Source organism: Prinia subflava, chromosome 15, assembly GCF_021018805.1.
Source record: "Prinia subflava isolate CZ2003 ecotype Zambia chromosome 15, Cam_Psub_1.2, whole genome shotgun sequence".
In the NCBI taxonomy this organism is placed as follows: domain Eukaryota; kingdom Metazoa; phylum Chordata; class Aves; order Passeriformes; family Cisticolidae; genus Prinia; species Prinia subflava.
In genome coordinates, this window is record NC_086261.1 from 685577 (window position 1) to 706972 (window position 21396).

At 60.7% G+C, this 21396-nt stretch overlaps 1 protein-coding gene across 1 annotated transcript in view; it reads right to left on the reverse strand.

The window, feature by feature from the left end:
• Positions 1 to 21396, reverse strand: part of ADAMTS7 (ADAM metallopeptidase with thrombospondin type 1 motif 7) — a 35026-nt gene that overhangs the window by 1730 nt on the left and 11900 nt on the right. The window contains 16 exon segments of the mRNA XM_063412512.1: positions 6220 to 6382; positions 6475 to 6621; positions 7441 to 7614; positions 8623 to 8775; positions 9608 to 11491; positions 13667 to 13831; positions 13833 to 13871; positions 13873 to 13882; positions 14472 to 14598; positions 16042 to 16183; positions 17548 to 17792; positions 18046 to 18166; positions 18561 to 18694; positions 18855 to 19024; positions 20665 to 20810; positions 21124 to 21216. Coding sequence (XP_063268582.1) covers positions 6220 to 6382; positions 6475 to 6621; positions 7441 to 7614; positions 8623 to 8775; positions 9608 to 11491; positions 13667 to 13831; positions 13833 to 13871; positions 13873 to 13882; positions 14472 to 14598; positions 16042 to 16183; positions 17548 to 17792; positions 18046 to 18166; positions 18561 to 18694; positions 18855 to 19024; positions 20665 to 20810; positions 21124 to 21216 — 3913 coding nt within the window.

Sequence of the window (21396 nt, forward strand, 5' to 3'; positions counted from 1 at the left end):
CCACACATAAAAACAAACAAATACAAACAAATTCCACCTCCACACATAAAAACAAATAAAAACAAACAAATTCCACCTCCACAAATAAAAACAAATAAAAACAAACAAATTCCACCTCCACACATAAAAACAAATAAAAACAAACAAATAAAAAACCTAACAAATTCCACCTTCACAAATAAAAAACATTCCTTGAGGCAATGGATAGGAAACATTACTGAAAGCAGACTGCACTAATTGCAATGATTATACCAAAGAATCTGATTGTTATATACAGTGTGATGAGGAGGAACATCCTCAACTAAAGCTTGATCTTCTCCTGTGTAATTAAATTTGGCACAAAAGGTCATTTTTACAGAGCTGAGGATTTCTAATTCTTGGGGTTCAAAGGATGCCTTGGAAGGTGAGGTGCCATGTCCCACCCTCAGCAGAAGCCTATGCTGTGCCAGCAGCTCCAGAGCATCCTCCCAGGGCAGGGACACTCCCAGGGAGCACAGGGGGGTGCAGGGGACAACCCCCCCCTGCTGACACCTCCTGCCAGTCCCCAGCCCCCAGTGCCAGCAGAGCGGCGCCAAGGCCACCATTCCTTCTTCTCTGAATTGTCTGGGTTATTTTGAGAACCTGCATCATCTGCTTCTCTTCCTGCAGGTGTCCTGCAGCCCTGAAAACAACTCTGGTTCTGAGGACGGGCTTTGTCTTGGGAATGGCTGCTCCAGAGGCAGCCCAGGCTCCAGCAGGCCCCACCTGGGCTCGGTCCAGCAGCACAGACCCTTCACCAAACACACAGGGTTTATAGGAACACAGGGTTTGTTTGAATTTTTGGTTTCCTCCTTCTCTACTTTATCTCAGAGCAAGGCACAACTCCCTGAGCCTGGGAGTGTAGGACTCAGTTAAATTACATCAACTCAGAAACGAGCCTAAGCTTAAAATCTGTGATCCTGCAATTCCCAGATTACCTCCTGTACCAGCAATTAAAACAAATGTCAGATTTCTCTGGAAAAGGGCAGAGTGGACGCAGGATTGCTTCTCTCCCTGGGCACCCTCCCCCAGCACCATGCAGGGCAGGAACAGGAACGGGGCAGGCAAACGGGCTTTTCTCTTCCTCAGGACACTCCTCTGCAGGGAAACACCGTGAGGGAGCTCTGGCTGGCCACTGTCCCCTCTGGGGACAAGGGCAGTGCCAGGGAGCGGCTGCTGCCCCCATTCCCACAGGACGAGCAGAGGATGAGGCAGATGAGGAGCAGACTTTTCCCCCGGTTTGGGATGTCAGTCACAGCCCCCTCCCCCAGCCCAGCAGAGAGGAGGTCACTACACTGCTCCCAAATTCATTTTGTGTTTCAGCTGAGGTGTTCCCTCCCTGCCTCCCGAGCTGCAGCTCTTTGTGCCTGGCCAGAGCGTCCCTGTGCCCCAAAAAGTGATTTATCACTAAATCCAGCCCTGCTGGGTCCACCAGTGCTGACAGAGCGGGATCCAGGGGGTCCCAGCCCACATCACAGCCCCAGGCTGGGGCTCGCTCCAGCCCCTGCCTGCTGGGACCCCGTGGGTTTCCCTGCTGGGTGAGCAGGGCAGGTCAGAAACCCCTGCAGAGCCCAGCCAGGGCTGGGCCAGGAGTGCAGCACAGCCCAGACCTGCTGTGAGAGCACCAGAGCCACAGAAAATGGGAATTGTTTGTGGTGCTCTGCTCCACGGGGCTGTCAGGATAAAATTCCCTGGGAGCATCCCCTGAGCCCCCAGGGCCGTGTTGCACTGGGACACTGGAGCACAGAACACAGGGATTCCCATTTGCTGCAGGACAGGGGTGGCTCAGCAGGGCTCCTGGAGCACCTCAGGGTGTCCCATGAGAGTGGGAATGAGCCTGGATGCCCATGGATGGGTGGGAATGTCCTGGGCGGGGGATGCTCTGCCCGGGCAGACCCTCCCAGCCCCTCAGTGTTTTTAGCACTCACAGCTTCCTAGAAAGTTATTTATGGATCACAACCAAGCTGCCTGCTGCCTTCCTTAGAAAGAGCAGGGAGGGCTCACACTGGGAGCTGCTTTCCAGCCTTTTCCCTGGTTTGGCTCTTTCCTGATCCCTTTGCAGCGGGTCAGCACCCCGGGCCCGTCAGGAGATTCCTGTCCCTGCCCCTGCCCAGGCAGCACCGAGCCCACCCTGCCGGGGGTCCCTGAACCCTCCTCCCCCATCCCACACAGGGTGGGACTGCTGAAAACAGCAGGGATGGGCCTGGGGAGGGGGAGAAGGGCCCCCAGCCCCGGCTGGAGGCTCTGCTGACCTTGCAGGAGACCCTGGCAGGACCCCAGGGCTCCAAAGCCAAATGAGCTCACACACCATAATTAATCCAAACTGGAAGGGACCCACAGGGATCATCCAGTGCAGGGCCTGGCCCTGCTCAGGACACCCCCACGACCCCACCCTGTGCCTGAGAGAGGTTCCCAAGGCTCCCTGAACCCAGTGAAGCCAATGGGAGCCGTGGAGGGGTTGAGTTCCCAGCACTTCCCCAGATCCTGCTGCAGTCTCAGGGTGGATCCGTGCGGGGTCAGGCTCAGGTCTGAAAGTCTTGGCTGAGCTTGTGATTCCTCCCCGGAATTTGGTCTTGGGCAAGGGAAGCTGTAATAAGCACTTAATTTGTCAGCTCTTCAGAGAGGCACCCACAGAACCCACCCAATTTTCATTTAATCCTTCTACTGCTATTTCTTTCTATTAACTTTTTTTATATAATCCTTGCACTTCATTTGGAAACACGTTCCATAAGTCCATGCCAAATTTTAGGCTAAAGAAATAGCTCAGAGCAGGGCTTTAAAAATCCAGGCTAAGTCAGCACATCAGAGACTGAAAAGCCCTACTTTTTTTTGGGCTGTTTTTTTAGGTCGGTGTGGAAGTCGCTTTAAATTTCATTTAAGCTTCTGCCAGCCAGACCTAAGCTTTTACTTTTATTCCTGGGAAAAACAAACTTCCTGGAACACGTTTTGTAAAAACAAGGAAAGGTTGAGCTTGGAGCTGAGCTAGCAAATCCAGGGAATTAGGCTGCTGACCTCTGGCCCTGGGGATGCTCTCGGAGCCAGGGCCGAATTTAACACGTAAATTATCCCAGCGTCCTGCCCAGGGCTGAGCTGCTCCCTGCGGTCTCTGGTCGGGATGGGATGGGATGCAGGGGATGCAGGGGATGCAGGGGATGCAGGGGATGCATCCCCAGCTGCCAGCCTGGCCTGCACAGGCTGCCACTGACATGGCCACAGCTGGGAATACTGGGAGAAACCCACAAACCCCACAGTTTTCAGGTGTCAGCCTGACTGCAGGCAACACCTTTCTCCTACATTTGATCAAAACAGGGAGTCCTTTCCAGAGCATCTCCTTCCCACTGACTCTTGTTGTTAATTAGCAGTTAATTAATTGCTCTCCATGCCTCACTCAGCAGCATCTCCTGGCCTCACTACTTGGATAGGGCCTTACATGCTCAAATGACTGAGAAATTGGGATTTGCTGCAATTATTTCCCACATGGATCCCTTGTGGGTGAACTCTGTGACTTGCAGAGCCACGAAGAATTTCATTTCCTTGCTCAGAGCAAGCAGGAGCACCACGTTTAATTGCCAATTAATCCTGTGGTGACTGGAAATGCAGCCAGGCCTGGATAATGAGCCGGCAGATGGGAGCAGTGGGCAGTGAGGGGTGTCTGGGCTGGCCCCAGGTGAGCAGAGCCCCCACTCCTGGGACCCCAGCACGGGCTCCCACAGCCCCAGCAGGACCCCCTGGGCTGGGCTCCATCCTGCTGCTGTGTCCCAGGGGAATGCACCACGTCACACACTCCTGTCCTTGAGCCACTGAAGCCTTTACCTCACCCCTCTGGAATGCCAAGCCCACCTTGGAACAGCCCTGTCTGCTGCTGGAGCCAAGAACGGCCCCACCACCTGCCTGGGGCAGTCTGGGGAATTCAGCTCTCCCTGGATGGAGAAAGGGCCATGAGGGAACGGATTCATCCCATGGCATGGCCACGATGAGCCCTGGGGCTGCCCTGCTCTGCCCTGGGCAGGGATTGTCACCTCCACCAGGATGTGCCCAAAGCTGTGCCCAGCACGGCCCCCACCCTGCACTGACCAGCTCTGCTCACCCTCCTCCAGCACACAGCAACTCCCACTTGTCTGCTGTAAATCTGTCTCATCTGCTGGGTAAACTGCTGCAGCTTTCTCCAGGCCCTCACGCACACCTGGGGCTCAGCTCCTTCCCAAGACAGCCCAAACAATTCCCAGACAAATGTCCCCAGCCTCTGGAGCATCTCTGGGGTGCCCACGGCTCTGCAGCTCCCAGGAGCCATCTAAGGACACACTCACAGCTGGCTGCAGCTGTAAGAAAACAGCCACATTCAAAAATAACCTTGGTGGAATCTTCAATTAATTTATAACCTGGCAACGGCCCAGGACTCTGGTTCTAATTAATCCCAACCTCCTTTAATTGAGGAGCCGATGGCTGTGAGATGTTTGTTTGTGCTTCATCTGTTCCATCTCTGCTCAAAATCCATCTGATAATGGTTTGAACATTTAAACCCTGCTGGGGTTGTGGGCACTTCTGTGTCCAGTGAAGACATGACCCCTCCCATCCCCAGCCCTGGTTCTGCTGGTACCAGAGCACCTCATGCCACAGCAGGGAGAGGCTCCTCACAGAAACGTGGATCGCTCAGCCCGAATCCCTCTGCTGCAGCAGAGATCCCCTAAAGCACAGGAAGGGGTTGGAATTACATTTGTGTCTTTCTGGGAGCCTTTGCCTGTGCATTTACACATCTGGGATTTCCTGCCATGTGAAAGTTTTATTCCCCTTCATGCTTTGGCTGGAAACGTTTGTGTTTCCAAGAGGCGTTTCCTGTGCTGGGCTGCAGCCAGAGCATTTATGTCATTTTTGATCCAGGGTTTTACCATTTATTTGTGTGCTTCCTACACATCTCTGTGGTTATTCTGGTCCAGCCTTGGCTCCACAGCTCTCATCCCCAAGCCTGGCACGGAAATTTTCCCCTGACCAAAACAGCCGGAACCGCGCATCGCTTCTTAAGCAGGGCTGACTCATCATTTCCTAAATGCTGGAGTGCCCCACGGCCCTGCAAATGCTCCAACAAGGAGCAGATTAAAGGCTAAAAACATCCTAATGGCCAACAGTGCCAGTGCCAAACCCCGCCTCACCAAAGGCGGCGCTCCTGCCTGCTCTGGAATAGTGTCAGGAGGAACACACCGGGCACGGATAAACAAAAGGAGCTGGAAGGGTGGAATGGGTGTCCCAGGCTGCAGAGGAGCCCTCAGGGGTGTGTTGGGCATCCACAGATCCGGCTCCTCCTCCTCCACCAACTGCTGCTGCCCCCCTGCCCCATCTCTCAGCCCTCCCTTTGTCCAGCAAACCTCCTGGAGGTCCAACAATGCTTTCTGGGCAGAGAGCTTTTCTTTGCACAGACACATTAAAAAGATAAAGCTGATAAGTGACTGACATGCTGATATCAGTGACATCTAATCCCTCATTATATTGCTCCTCTGTGAGTGCTGTTAACCCTTGCAGTCCCCAGATTCCTGTCTCCCAGGGAACTGCCTCGTGCTTGGGATGTGAGTGGAGGAGGGAGAAGAAGCCGAGTGAGTGCCCGTGGTGTGGCCAAGCACTGTGGCTGCAGCTGGGGCAGGTAAATGACAAGCAGGTTAAAATGGGGCTGGCTCCCTGGAGCATTCCTGAAGATGCTGGAGAACTGCTCCTTTATTCCATTTTCTGATGCTGGGCCCAGCTTGTTTCACAAGCCCTGTGTTCTGGGACTTCACCACTAAACAGCCTATGAGACCTCCATCACCGGGTATCGCCTCTGCCCTCCTTTTCCTGAACCCCTGTTCCCTCTGGATGGGCTCCCTGGGGTGTCCCTGTGCCGGGTGACACTGCTGACCCCAAGCAGCACATCCCAGCTCATACCCGCGCCAGCAGAACCCTGCTTGGCCCCTTGAGGGACGGAGGCTTCAGACATTTACAGAGGGTTACAACATTCCCACTTCATTACCGATCGGCCAAGCCAGCCTTGCACAGCCCCCGCAGGAGACACCGGCTCCCCTTGCCCGCACCGCTCCCCTGCCTGCATCGCTCCCCTGCCTGCATCGCTCCCCTGCCCGCACCGCTCCCCTGCCCGCACCGCTCCCCGGGCCGGTCCTCCAGCATCGCTCCCAGTGCCTGCACCGCTCCCGGGCCGGCTCTGCCCGCACCGCTCACCCTGCTCGCTGCTGTCCTCGCAGTCCTGCGGGTTGCACTTCTGGGTGCTGTCGGGCCAGGGCTGGTGCTGGCACAGGCTCCCGTCCTCCTGGGCCGCGCCCGTCCTGGTGTCGATGCACTTCACCTGGCGCCGCTGGATGCCGCCTCCGCAGGGCGCCGAGCACTGCGGGGCCGCGGGTCAGGGCGGGCACAGCCCCGGGACCACCCCGGGCACAGCCCCGGTCCCCCCGGCCGCTCCCGCGGGTCCCCGCTCACCTGGCCCCAGGAGCCCACCAGCCAGGTGGTGCAGGGCTGGCTGTTGCAGGGCCGGGTGCTGTTGGGCCGCGCTGCCTCCTCGCAGCGCCCCGGCTCCGGGCACGTCACCAGCCGCGCCTGCTCCCCGCCGCCGCACGGCTCCGAGCACTGCGGGACAAACGCGCGGGGGCTGCAGCCCCTCTGCCCACAGAGAGCTGGGGGGGCTCACCTGGAGAGGAGAGGGCTCCAGGGAGAGCTCAGAGCCCCTGCCAGCACCTAAAGGGACCCCTGGAGAGGGACTGGGGACAAGGGATGGAGGGACAGGACACAGGGAATGGGTTCCCCTGCCAGAGGGCAGGGATGGGTGGGAGATTGGGAAGGGATTGTTCCCTGTGAGGGCGGTGAGGAGCTGGGATGGAATTCCCAGAGCAGCTGTGCCTGCCCCATCCCTGGAAGTGTCCCAGGCCAGGCTGGACAGGACTTGGAGCCACCTGGGACAGGGGAAGGTGTCCCTGCCTGTGGTGGTGCCTTCAGTTTTCTCTTCCCTGTATTGCAGGCTCTGTGCTGCCCAGGGTGCAGCTCTGAGCTCACACTCAGGGTCACTCAGCTCTGCACACAGCAGGGACACAAAACAAATCCTTTCCTGCTGCACACCAAGGACAACTTTCAGCCCCAAAGCACAAACAAGGGGGGCTGCAGGGAGGAACAAGGATGGGACCTCCCAACCTGCAGCTGCAATTGGACAATTAAACCCCAATATGCAAATAGACCAAAACTTATAGAAATGTAAGACCTTGTGACCGGTCAGCCATTTAGTGATCATTGTGGGTCCACCTTAGGTGTAGCCCTGGCCAGGCCCTGTCCTACCCAAGGTGGATCCTGGACACCTTTCAATAAACCCCTGCTCTGTTCTCCAGCTCTACCCAGTCAGTTCCAGCTCAGCCTCCCCAGCTCTCCCTGGCGGGTCGGGAGGGCAGTGCCCCGTACCTCTCTCCAGGAGGACGTGTACCAGCGCAGGCACGGCGCGCCGTGGCACGGCAGCTGCGCCGGCGGCTGCGCCCGCGCCGCCCGGCAGTGGAAGGGCCGCAGCAGCCGCTGCTCCCGGGTATCGATGCAGTGCACATCCCGCATCTTGGTGCCCCCGCCGCAGCTCCGCGAGCACTGGGGAGGGACACAGCACCGCGGTGGGAAGGGCAGCACGGCCGGAGCACCTGCGGGGCTGGAGCTGACCCCAGGGACACGCTGTGCCTGGGGCGGGGTTCAGCTGACACCCCACCTCCACCTCCTTTCCCCTCTTGCTCCAGGCCAAGCTGGAGCAGAGTCTGTGCAGCTCTCTGTCAGTGCCAGCCCTCTGAAACCAGCTGGCTTCCAGCTGTAACAGGAACAGCCTTTACTCCTTGAAGAACTGATGGCACCAGGGAACAGCGACCACTGAGAGCAAGGAGGGCTGTTCCCTATCACCAAACCTACCGAATTCACTCACTGAGAGCACAGAGGGCTGTTCCCCACCACCAAACCTACCAAATTCACTCACTGAGAGCAAGGAGGGCTGTTCCCTATCACCAAACCTACCGAATCCACCCAACCCAGCTGCAAACACCCCCTGGCAGTGCAGAGTGGCCAGAACGTTGTCCAGAGACAATCACAGAACCACAGAATGGTTTGGGATGGCCCTCAAAGACCTCGTTCTGAGCCCCTGCCATGGGATGACACCCACTAGACCAGGCTGTGCAGCCCCACCCAACCTGGCCTTTCACCAAATCACTTTGTTTAGCTTTTGCCAATTCCTGACTTTTTTACCAGCCCAAGAGCAGGGAAAACGGAAACCCTGTGGGATGAGCAGTTTAAACCCGTGGCAAACGCAAACCTTTACCTATGTGAGCCACGGGGCAAGAGCCATCCCCAAGGGCTTTGTGTTAACCCCTCCCTTGACCCAAACCCTGAAACTCCACCCCCAGTATGCCCTGTAAAACCCCATGACCCTGCCTTTGATGAGCCTTTCGTCTTTACCTCCCCTCCCTGGCAGTAAATAAATGGATTCTCCAGCTCAAATAAAGGCAGACCCGTCTCGTTCTTTCCCCTGCTGGTGCCAGCAGCTGCACCCCCCGGACACGATGACCCCCCTGTCCCCACGGGTTTGGGGACCCTCTGTCCCCGCAGGGCGCTCACCTTGCTCCAGCTGCCCACACGCCAGGCCGAGCAGGGTCTGAGGGAGCACCTCCGGGCAGGGACCGGCCTGTCGGCCGCGGCACAGGCACCGTCGCTGCCGCCGCTGCAGTGCACCGGCCTCCACACCGCGCCCACGCCGCACGTGGCCGAGCACTGCAACACAGAGAGCTCCTGCTGCTGCTGTCCATCCCTGCAGCACAGCCCTGCAGCACAGAGACCTGCTGATGCTGCTGTCCACTCCTGCAGCACAGCACTGCAGCACAGAGACCTGTTGCTGCTGCTGCTGCTGCTCACCCCTGCAGCACAGCCCTGCAGCCTGCCACTGCAACACAGAGACCTGCTGCTGCTGCTGCTGCTGCCCACCCCTGCAGCACAGCCCTGCAGCCTGGCCACTGCAACACAGAGACCTGCTGCTGCTGCTGTCCATTCCCTCAGCACAGCCCTGCAGCCTGCCACGGAGCCGGGTCAAACGCCCCTGGGCACTCAGCTGCTGCCCGTCCCCTCAGCCCCCACGCCAAGGGTGCTGCTGACCCACCAAAGGCCCCTGGGCACCCAGCTCCTGCCTCTCCCGTGGGCACTGGGGGGTGTGGGGTGCACTGGGCTGTGGGGTGGTGTGGGGACAGGACCCTTCCCCTCCCAGGGGGGGTCATCAGGCAGCGCTCAGCCCAGGGAAGGAGGAGGAGGAGGAGGAACACGCTCCTCCATGGCACATTGCAGTTGTTTCTGTCCTGGGTGGGACTAACCCTTCCTCTCCCTGCTCAGTGTTTGCTCCCAGAAGGATTCTCATGGGAGCATCCTCACCCCATAAGGGGAAAAAAGGGGCAGCACCCAGGGGCTGGGGGTGCCTTTAGCTTTTGGTTACCAGTTGTTTCTTAATTAGCACTAACGACCCCAGCCACTGACTGCTGCCAAGAGCCAGCCAGGACAGGGAAAGGTCTCACATCCATCCTGGCCATGTCACCCCTTCAATGGGATCACCACGTACCTCACTCCAGTTCCCGACCTCCCAGCTGGGCTCGGCAGTGGCTGCTGCACTGGTCGATGGTGGAACCAGAGCCTCCTCTTCTTCCTCTTCCTCCTCCTCCTCCTCCTCCTCCAGCCTCCTCTCCCAGACCAAGGAGGGCAAAGGGGTGGGCTGGGACAACTCGTGTCCCCTGGCACTGGAGACAGGTGTCCCTGGGGGTGCCCATGGTGAGGGGTCCCTCAGGGGTGTCTCTGGGGGTGTCCTTGGGGCTGTCCATGGTGAGGGGTCCCTCAGGGGTGTCTCTGGGGGTGTCCCTGGGGGTGTCCCTGGGGGTGCCCATGGTGAGGGGTCCCTCAGGGGTGTCCCTGGGGGTGTCTCTGGGGGTGCCCCTGGTGAGGGCTCCCTCGGTGCAGTGACGCTGAGTGGGGTCCCATGGGAGGTCAGCTGGGTGTGGGGTGATGCTGGACCTGGGTGCTGGGACAGCCCCTCTGTCCCCCATTCCAGGGGGGACCCTGCTGTGTGGGCAGGTGGGCCATGGGCTGGGGCAGTGGGCATGGCTGGCACCAGGGCATCCTGCTGGCTGAGGCCGCCGGAGGTGAGCTGGGAGGCTGGCCCGGGTACGGCAGGGGACAAGGACACTGGAGGGGCTGTTGTGGCCACCCAGAGGGTTGAGGTGGGTGCCGTGGGGGTGTGGAGCCCTGGCTGGTGCCCTCCCTGTCCCACGGGAGCCCCATCAGCACCCGCAGGAGGGGGACTCCTGGCAGGGTGGGGGCTGCCAGCACTCCCTGCCACCTCCTGGCTGGGGACCCACAGGGTGGGCATGGCAAGCCCTGTCCTCTCCATCCCTTGGGACTGCCCCCCTGCCTGTGTGCCCAACACCCCCCCTGCCACCCCTGCCCGCCCGTGCTGCTCCGTGGGCTGTGGGGCTGCACCATCAATGTCACTGCTGGTGGCCACAGCCACTTCCCTGGGGTCCTGGTGGCCTGTCCCTGCAGACCTGGCTGTGCCGTGCCCCTCTGTGCTCACACGGCCCTGTGCACCCCCACTGGCACTGCCCCAGCCCGTGGGCACTGCCGCGGCTCCGTGGGCACCCCAGGGCGCGGGGCCACCCTGCGCGAGGCTGCTCCAGGTGGGCACAGCTGCGGGGGGCTCACCCCGGGGTGGGTGGCCGTGGCTTGCAGAGTCATGGCTCACAGAGCCCTGGGCGGGCGGGCGGTGCTCAGAGGGGGGCACCAGCGCTGTGTCCTCCTGCTCCTCACCCGAAAAGCCTGGGGTGCTGTGTCTGCCAGTGGCAGGTCCCACATCCTCGGGGACCACGCCCAGGAGGTCATTGGTGGCTGAATCCCCGGGCTCTGTGTCCTGCTCGTGCACAGGGGCAGAAGTGTTTTCCTCCTCGGTGCCTGGGTGCTCCCGGCTTTCTCCTGCCTTGGTGGTGAGCAGGGCCTCGGTGGGCACCTCCCAGGGCCCCTCCGTGCCCTCAGTGCCCGGCTCTGGCGTTGGCTCCTCGCCTTTGGGCTCCTTCTCCGTGAAGGGGTAGTAAGACAGATCCTCGTGGAAGTTGATAAAGTTATAATCGTAGTAAAAATCATCAACAAAGACATTTCCTTTCCTGGCTGAGAAATCCTCCTCGGTGATGACGTTGACGTCGTTGGACTCTGGGATGTTTGGGACCATGGGGTTAAATTTTGGGATGTGGTTCGGGATGTAGTGGATTTCATTCAGGATCTCCCTGCTGGAGGAGCCGCTGCCGGACCAGTCGGCGTTGGTGTCCCAGTCCTGGTGGCACCGGGGCAGGGAGCAGGGCCTGTCGGGGCTGGGCCTCTGGGCAGGGTCGCAGGCGGCCCCGCTGCTGTTGCTGCAGAGGACAGGGCGCCTCTGGGTCCCGTTGCCACAGGTCACGGAGCACTGCAGGGGACAAAGAGGGACAGGGCTGTGGGGCAGGGCTGGCAGCAGTGCCTGTGCCCTCCCTCTGTGGGAGCTCCACTGTCCCCTGTGCCACAGGGCTCAGTGTCACTCTGCCAGCTGCCACCACCCACCCGGGCCCCTGGACAGCTCCTGTGCCAGTCCCAGCCGTGCTGGGGTGCTGCTCACCCTGTGGGCAGAGCTTTAGTGCCCAAATCCCCCTCTGGAGCTGCCCTGGACACTGTCCCAGGGCAGGGCTGGCGCCGTGGGGACTCTGCTCAGGGTGAGCCCTTGCCCGCACTCCAGGCAGGAACAGTTTTCCCGGGAGATAGAGGCTGGGCAGGGCAGGGGTAAGATGAGCTAATGGGCCCTTCCTGTGGCCTCTGGCCATGAATTGCATCTCTCCTTCTAGAAGGAGGGAGCAACAACATGGGTGTTGTCCGAGTAGGGAAAAAGCAAAGGTCAGGGAGGAGCTGTGCTGGGGACACCCCATCCCCCCCACAATGGGCTCTTTGAGATGGCTCAGCACAAAGGAAACAGAGGGGCTGGAAAGGAGAAAAGCAGCATTTTCTGCTGCATGTGGGGCTTGGGGCAATCTGGGCTTGTGAAAGGTGTCCCTGCCCATGGCAGGGGGCTGGAACCAGGTGAGCTCTGAGGTCCCTTCCAGCCCAGAGCATTCCAGGATTCTCTGGTGACACCACCTGGCATTTCCAGGGGCTGGAATCACACACCAACACCTGTGAGAGGCTGCAAGGAGCTGCTCCTCCCCCGGGCATGGCACTGCCAGACCAGGGAAAACAGAGATCAACCCCCAGCAGGCTGGAACTGCCCAGCAAAGGCCTCCAGCTCCATGCAGGAGATAACTCCAGCTACCACAGCGCTTGCAGGGGCAGGGAGGGAGGTTATTTACCAAGGCTGGGCTATCAGGGACACAGATAAGGAGTGAGGGCTGCCAGGAGCCCTGTGTGGGAACACACCGGGCTCGATGGAGGGCTCAGCCTTGAGCAGGAGGCATCAGGGCTGGCTGGCACGGCGGGATGGGCTCCTGCCAGCACACAGCCACCCCGATTGGGAGCTAAAGAACAACAAGGCAGCCTTCTGACTGCACCAGCTGCTTTGGAAAGTCCTTACACTGATGTACAGTGCTTTGGGGCAGGCACTGAGCCCCTCTGGGTGGCAGTGCCAGGTGCTGCAGTGCCAGCTGGGCACACGGGCTCCTGCCTGGGCTCTGCAGGGACACAGCTGCCCCACCCTGCTGCTACTGCTGACAGAAGGACCACGGGAAGCTTCCAAGCCCCTCCAATGCCCCTACTTATGGTGGTGGTGGAAATGGAAAAGAAAGAGGGCTCTGCCTTTAAATTAAGGGACAGAAAAATTACAGAACCTCAAAATCCCAAACACATTTCTCCTGGGATCACAAATCCGTCGGTGCCAACACCACAGAGGATTGCTGTGAGGGCTGGGGCTGGCCCTGCCCAGCACTGACCCACCAGCCATTTCCCACCAGTCATTTTCCTGTTAAACCATTCCATCCATCTTTCTCAGCCCTTAATTGTGGCTTTTGTGGGCCCCTAGAAAAATATTTCCAACTCTCTCTCATCTAGCCTTCAAATTCTCAGTTCACATTTGATTCCATTTGTTCCTTAGCAACAAGCTCTGTTCCCAGGCTCTCTCCTTTCTCTCCTGATATTTGTCTTCACTCTGGACACTTTTGGAAGGGCTGCTTAAATTAGGAGTTATCATTTTCTGGTTGAAACCCTGAGCCTGTGGCTAAGCTGATTCACACAAGCACAAAAATAAATCCAGGTTACAGAGAGTGTCACCATCAGTCACCCCCTGGAGTCATTCGGGTTGGAAGGGACCTTGAAGATGACCCAGCTCCACGCCCTGCCATGGGCAGGGACACCCTCCACTACCCCAGGCTGTTCTGAGCCACGTCCAGCTGGAAATCTCATCCCTGCCCTCCTTGTGCCAAGCACGGGGCAGGGCCTCACCCTGTGAGGGAGCTGCAAGCTCAGAGATGGGGCAGAGTTCAGCTCCTTCCTCCCCCCCAGACCTCCCCAGGCAATGGAATTCCTGTCTGTGGGCGCTGCCAGAGACATCCCTGGAGTTGTGTGAGCAGGAGCACACCCACGGCTCAGCTCCCACCCTCTGCAGACCCCGGGGCGTCCCCCTCACCTCAGACCAGTTGCCCACGGCCCACGGGGAGGGGCAGGGCACCTGTGGGTGGCAGGGCGCGGTGGCAGCGGGCCTGGGCAGGTGCTGGCACTCTGCCGGCTGCAGGGCCCGCTGCTCGTCCAGCCCCACGCTCTGGATGCACAGCACCGTCCTCTTCATCAGCCCCCGCCGTGCCGCACGGGGACGAGCAGGGCTGCCACTCGCCCCACCCACCACCTGTGAGGAGAGGGGAGAGAGTGGAGAGGGGAGAGGAGAGGGGAATGGGGAGATGCGGAGATGGGGGGAAGGGGAAAGGGAGAAGAAAAGAGAAAAGAGAAAAGAGAAAAGAGAAAAGAGAAAAGAGAAAAGAGAAAAGAGAAAAGAGAAAAGAGAAAAGAGAAAAGAGAAAAGAGAAAGAGAGAAAAGAGAAAAGAGAAAAGAGAAAAGAGAAAAGAGAAAAGAGAAAAGAGAAAAGAGAAAAGAGAAAAGAGAAAAGAGAAAAGAGAAAAAAGAGACCTCAGCCAGAGCAAGCAGCTGTGCCCCAGGATCCATCCCACTGCCCATCATGTAGGGGAAAGGAGGATCCCAAATGTGCCAGCCCAAGGTCTGGGAGCTCGGACAGAGGGGCAGGGATGGGGCAGTCCCTGAGCTGTGCCAGGGTTGTGTGCACAGAGGCACAGAGGCGCATCCTGCCAGGATGGCACCTCCCTTGAGGCTCAGCTGTGGGCAGGCAATGCCCTGGGGCTGTCAGGGATGCTGCCGGGGCCCAAGAGAGGGCCTGGCACCATGCCCGGGCTGAGGGCAGGGCAGGGCAGGGTGGGCACACCTGGCGGGGCAGGGCTCCTCGCTGCAGGGGCGCTGCTGGTCATCGGGGCGCGTGAGCGCGTCGCAGAACCGCTCCTCCACCAGGCCCGCCAGCCTCTCCACGCAGTGCACCACCTGCCGCTGCATCCCTGCGGGGGAGGGACGTGAGGGCACCCCGGGGCACCCCCGGGCACCCCCGGGCACCCCCGGGCACTGCCAGGCACCCCCGGGCACCCCCGGGAACTGCCAGGCACCCCCGGGCACCCCCGGGCACCCCCGGGCACTGCCAGCATGCGGCACCAGCACGGCGCTGGAAACCTGTACCCCCCAGCACCCAGCCGGTGACGGGAGGCCCTTGGTGAACCTGAGCCACCACGACAGCAGCACAAAAATGACACCACCACTGGGAGCCGCGAGTTCATCTGTGCAGAGGGTGCAGCGCCCTCACAGAGCCCCACGGCACCCGTGCAGCTGGGGCAGGAGGGCAGCTGGAGGTGCTGCAGCCATGGAGCTGCACTGTCGTGGCACCACTGCATCCTGCAGTGCTGCAGCCCCTGTGCCCTGCGAGTTCTGGAGCTGTGGGGGGCCGAGGGGCAGCACTCAGCTCCTCCGGCAGCCCTGCCCCAGCCCTGCCCCAGGGACAGAACACTGCCCCGAGCCTCGTGTCCCCAGGCTGCCCACAGGGGTTTGAGGGTGACCCCCCCCACACTGCCTCGCTCCGGCCTCTGTCCCCGTTTGTGTAACACGTACTTGACCTGTGACACGCAGAGCTGTCACCACAGGCTCAGCTGAGACTGACAGAACCCTGCTGAAGCTGCGCTCTGGCTCAAGCACTCGGGAGCTTACAGGGCCCTGGGGCTCAGCAAAGGCTTGGTGTGAGCTCTCCCAAACGCACATCTCCTCTCACATCATCACTCAGTGCAGGAAGAGGGGCTCAGCCTCCTCCAGCTGCTCACCCTCACCCGACTCCTGCCTGATTCACTCCTCTATTTCCCTTCTGTTCTGGAAGCCAAGCACTCGAATCATACAAAGGAAAGCTGGTTTTAAACAAAGCCCATGTCCTGGCACTCTGTGTTACCTAGAAAGCACGAGTGTCCTTGAATTCCCCTTTTTTCCAGTGCCAGCTGCTCTCGAGGAAGTGCTGCTGCTCCCAGCCTCCCCCGGCAGAGTCCAGAAATATCCCTCTGCCCCAAAGCTGCCCTGGGCTCCCCGGGACACCCAGCCAGTGCTGCACTGGGGCAGGGTGGGGGGCAGAAATGTCCACACACAGACACTGCAGGACCCCGGTGCTCTGTAAAACCCTGGATATCCCCCCCTGGAGAGGCCCAGGCAGGCAGGAGAGCGGCCCTTCCACACTCCCCGAGTTCTCTAAAGCTCCTTTGTCTCCATCCCCTGCAGGGTAACAGGACACCGAGCCCGGAGCAAAGCGCTGATAAAGCCCTGGGGCTCCTGGCGAGCACCGCGGGGCCACCGGAGCGTGACCTCAGCAGATGTCCCTTTCTCCTTCCCCTGGGACCCCGGGAAACCCCAGAGCCAGGAATTTCCGAGGCTCCCCGGGGATGCTGCACTGCTCGGAGCGGGGCTGCCCTCACCTGTCCCGCAGGTGGCCGTGCAGGTGGTCCAGGAGCCAAAGCGCCACAGGAACTCGGGCTGCTCCACCTCGTTCTCGCTGTCGGCCGGGCGCTGGATCGTGTACTGGTACCGCACGCCGGGGTTGGTCTCCTGGAACAGCAGCTGGGGACACAGGGGACAGGCAGGGGACACAGGGGACAGGCAGGGGTGAACAGCAGCTGGCGACACAGGGGACACAGGGGACACAGGGGTGAACAGCAGCTGGGAGACACAGGGGACACAGGGGACACAGGGGACAGACAGGGGGTGAACAGCAGCTGGGGACACAGGGGACACAGGGGACAGACAGGGGGTGAACAGCAGCTGGGGACACAGGGAACAGGCAGGGGTGAACAGCAGCTGGGGACACAGGGGACACAGGGGACAGGCAGGAGGTGGCCGGGCAGGGCAGTGGGGAATGGCAGTGCCCAGCAGGGAAGGCGCTGCCCAGCAGGGCCAGAAGGACGTGGGCCTGTGCCCAGCTCCACACCAGAGCTGGATGGGGCTTGGATAACCCGGTCTGTGGAAGACCTGTCTGTCTGTCCCTGTCCCCAAACTGCCTCCCCCTCCCAACGGGCTCCTGCTGCTCCTGTGGTTGACACGAGCCCTGCTCCAAGCGCCTCCCGCACCCGCGCTCACCAGGGCCGGGAGTTCATCCCTGTTTTTCTTAGCCTAAGCACTCCCATTATTGCCAAAGCTTTGTTGTTCTTGGAGCTCTGGCGGGAGCCAGGGCGTCTTTCCAAAACCTCTCCATGAATATCGAAACATTCTTGTCCAAAGGTTTTAATTAGGTTATGAAGCCCAGGCAGTGATCTGTGGGTTCTGAGCACGCCAGCATTCCCATTAACAGCAGCCCTTGGCAGCAGCAGCCCCAGGTCCCGCTCACATCCCACCCCAGGCTGCTGCTGAAGGAAGGACAGGAGGAGATTTTGGCTGCTCGGGGTGGCCGAGCTCTGTCGAGCCCGTGCAAAGGCAGGGATGCTCCGGGGACTGCCTCGGGCTGCCAGGGCAGGGGGTCCTGGGGGTCCCCGGGATGCAGCTCCGTGGCCATCACCACCTCTGCACCACGAGGGAGCTCAGCCTGGTGCCAGCTGTGCCATCACCTGTGGGATGATGCCCACAGGATCTGTTTCTCCAGAGGAAGGCTTGCCCTCACGGTCACAGGGATATCGACTCCCACCAGCTTTGCCTGAACTGGCAGCTCCCTCCCCCCGACTGTCCCGCCCAGCCAGAGGCACTGGGGCTCTTTCCCTGCCGGTGATAAGATACGGGAGAGGAGCCTCAGGCTCCTTCTCCTCACGCTCCCTTCTCCAGTGTAAATATTTTGCAGAATGCTGCGAGGGAGATGAGGCTCAGCTGGAAGCGGTGTGGGCTGGAAACACCAGAGGAACACACCCTGAGGAGGTGCAGAGCACATCCCTGGGTGCAGGGAGGGGCCGGGAGACACATGGAGCTCAGCCCCACAGGGAAGGCAGGACCCATCCTACCTGGATCCACACGGGCTCCACGGTCGGCCCCGGAGAGGTGAGGTTCTCCCAGTTCCCTGTCCTCTTGTAGGTGAAGGTGGTCCCTGCCACCCTGTAGTCCCCGTTCCACTGGATGGTCCAGCCACCGTTCAGGAAATATTTCTCCGGGTCCTCGCTCCGCAGCGCCAGGAAATTCCCGGCTTCTGCCACTTCCTCAATCCGGATCTCCCGGGCTCCCACGGGAATAATCCCAATGTCAACGTAACCTGGGAATGGAATCGATGTCTTGGTGGGGTCAGAGGTGTCCGAGATGATTTCTGTCCTCGGGTGCTGTGTCCCCCGGGTGCCAGCACTGTGCCAATCCTTACACCTCTGCAAGGCACCAGTGGGCACCAAACCCTCCCTGAGCCTACCTGATCTCCCTGCTGCCTTATCCCCAAAAAATCAACATGCTGGAATTAAACTCCCCCTCCAAAGGAGCAGCCCAGCCCTGCTGGACCAGTCAGGAGGTGCCCTTACCCAGCCCCTCGCTGTCCTCGAAGGTCTTGTGCACGGTGTGGCAGGTGGAGCCGTCCCCGTGGCACACCCCACAGCGATCCTCCACCGCCTGCGAGTCGATCTCGTAGTCACAGCCCACGTTCTGCAAGGGAGCCCCGTCAGCCCTCACCAGCACCCCCAGTCACCCCCAGCACCGGCTGTATTGTCTGCAGGGGACTCACGGGGTCCTGCCACGGCTTGGGTTGGAAGGGACCCTAAACACAACCCAGTCCAGCCCCCGCCACGGGCAGGGACACCTTCCCTGGGACCAGGTTGCTCCAGGCCCCGTCCATGCTGGCCTGGGCTGTGCTCTGGCTCCTTGGGGCCGGCACAGAGGCTGGCACAGCCTGTTCCACTCACCCCAGGGGATCAGGAACTCTCCGAGCAGGGACTGGCCAAAGGAGCGAGCTCAGCACGAGAGGGAGGGGACGCTGAGCACCCAAGGGTGGGTCCTGCCCCCAGCCATGCTCCCCAGCCCCGGGGTGTCCCATCCCCACCTTGCAGATGCCGTTGATGCAGACATCGCGGCTGCCGTCGCTGTCATAGCAGGGCGTCCCGTCCACCACGGCGTCCCGCAGCTTCTCCGCAAAGTACTCGTGCTCGGGCCGGCAGTGCAGCTCGCAGGGGTTCACTGGGGAGCAGCGCAGGCTCAGCCCGGGGCCGGCTCCCCCAGCACAGATCAAAGCCCAGCCACGGTGTAAAACACAAACACCGCGGGAAGGGGCTGCGAGGAAACGCCGGCACAGCAACAGCCCCAGCGTGCCCAGCCTGGGGCTCTGCCCTGCACTCACTGCTGTTGGGCACCGGTGTCCACTTGTAGAGCTTCCCTTTGTAGGGCATGGGGTTGAAGTGGCTGCACTGCAGCTGGCGGAAGGACGGCCTGCCCGCGGGGCAGCGCCGCACGTTGCAGATCCGGAACCGCTTGCGCTCCCCCAGGCAGTACCGGCCCCCGTACTTGGGCCTGCGGGAGGGGAAACGGGGTCACACGGGGGCTGGGGACTCAGGATCACAGAGATGGGCACTGCTTGGGTGGGAAGGGACCCTAAAGTCCAGCCCTGTTCCACCCAAACCTGTCCAGCCTGGAGCCCATGCTGCAGCTGCTCTGGGGAGCTGCTCTCCATCCCACCCAGGGAGCCCTCCTGACTCTGCTCCTCTGCTGCCCCAGGGAATGGCAAAGCTGACACTGGACTTTTTAAAGCAAGAGAGACTTGAGAAGCATCAAGAATGATTTTCTCAGGTGCCAGCAGACCCTCACAACACGGCCACCACCTCCTGCCACGCTGCCTGCTCCTTCGGTCACATCACTGTCCATGGCCCATGGCCCAGTGACCTTGTGAAAATTCCTTCTCCTGGGCACACTTTGCTGAAGAGAATGAAGACAATGATTATTTTAGGGCTGTGTTTACATGCTCTGCCCTGAGGAATGGCTGTGGGAGGGGGGGGATGCCCAGCACACATTTTCTCACATTTCATCCCAAGGGCAGAGCTGAATATTTACCTCCCGTGGCCAAAGCAAACAACTGCCCGGGAAAGTCCCAGTGTTTGCTCTCCTGCCTGTGCACAGCTGTGTTTGGAACACTCCAGAAACCACCACAGCACCTCTGCCACAGAGTTTATGTCAAACACCAACCCAGGTCCTGATCCAGAGATGACAGAGCACTTCCCCCAAGAGCCCAAGAGCACTGGCCAGACTGACCCGAGCAAGGGGATGGGCAGAACACATCTGGCAGGGCCAGGAGCTCACTCCTGGGGCTGCCAGAGCTCCCCAGGACATGGAAAAGTGACTCCCCTAGAACACCACTACAAAGCCCTTTTTATCCCCATCCCAGGTGCTCTGACACCAGGGCAAGCCAGGGGTTTGCTAAATCCAGTGCAGCAGTGATTTGGTGAGCAAGGGGACATGTGGGGAGCAGATGGGTGAGCCCAGAAACCCCAGGATGGGGATGGCAGCTCCTCCAGCAGTGCCCAGACACTCCCAGGCAGGAGCCAGCGCTGGCTCATGGAATGCAGAGGGTGATAAACTGCAGCAGGATTATTCAAAACAACTCTGAATCAGGCTGCAAGAATGCCTGGTCTGCTGTCCTGTCACTGCAGGACACTGGATGTGTTCCACATCTCCGAGCTGGAGTCTCTGCCCTTTGTTTGAGTCACTGCAGCACTGCCAGGGCAGGGCTGGAGCGAGGTCCCCTCCCACCCATCCATCCCCGCTTTCCGTGGGCTGGTTGCAGTGCAGGGGCAGGGCAGGGGCAGTGCAGGGGCAGGGCAGGGGCAGTGCAGGGGCAGTGCAGGGGCAGTGCAGGGGCAGTGCAGGGGCAGGGCAGGGGCAGTGCAGGGGCAGTGCAGGGGCAGTGCAGGGGCAGGGCAGGGGCAGTGCAGGGGCAGTGCAGGGGCAGGGCAGGGGCAGGGCAGGGGCAGTGCAGGGGCAGGGCAGGGGCAGGGCAGGGGCAGTGCAGGGGCAGGGCAGGGGCAGGGCAGGGGCAGTGCAGGGGCAGGGCAGGGGCAGTGCAGGGGCAGGGCAGGGGCAGTGCAGGGGCAGTGCAGGGGCAGTGCAGGGGCAGGGCAGGGGCAGTGCAGGGGCAGGGCAGGGGCAGGGCTGCTTACGTGGGGTGGCTGCAGTGCCTCTCGGCGCTCTGCACGCCGGCGCCGCAGCTGCGGGAGCAGGGGGCCCAGGCGCTCCAGGGGCTCCAGGCGCCGTCGATGGGCTCCGGCCGGAATCCCACGGGAACGCACTCGCCATTGAAGCACCACTGCGGGCACGGGCAGGGGCACGGGGTCAGGGGGGAGCACCGGCCCCAGCACACGGATTCACAGCCCAGGGTCAGCCCAGGGGCTCAGAGGGGCCTCCCCTGCAGTGGGGAAAGTCCCAGGGAGGAGCACCCACGAGCTTTGTGCTCTCCATAGTCATTAACCGTGGGCTTCACCTTCCCAGGTGAGTCACGTCCCCCGAGGGCAGTCCCTGCTGGGGGCACTGGGATGAGCCCACACCTGCACTGGACCCTGCACAGCCCCCATGAGTGCAGGACTGGGGTCCCCAGGGCCACGCAGGGTGTCCCCCCTTACCTTGCTGTCCCCACACGCCGTGCCGTCCACAGCTGCGTCCAGCTTGGAGTGACACGTGTTCCCCACCGTGCACCACAGCGTGCTGCAGACACTCTGTGGGGAGCAGAGGGACACGGTTCCTGCCTGGCACAGACCAGATCTGTCCTTTGTCACAGACCAGATCTGTCCCTTGGCATAGATCAGATCTGTCCCCTCGGGCACAGATCAGATCCATCCCTCAGGCACAGATCAGATCCATTCCTCGGGCAGGGTGAGCACAACCCCAGCCAAGCC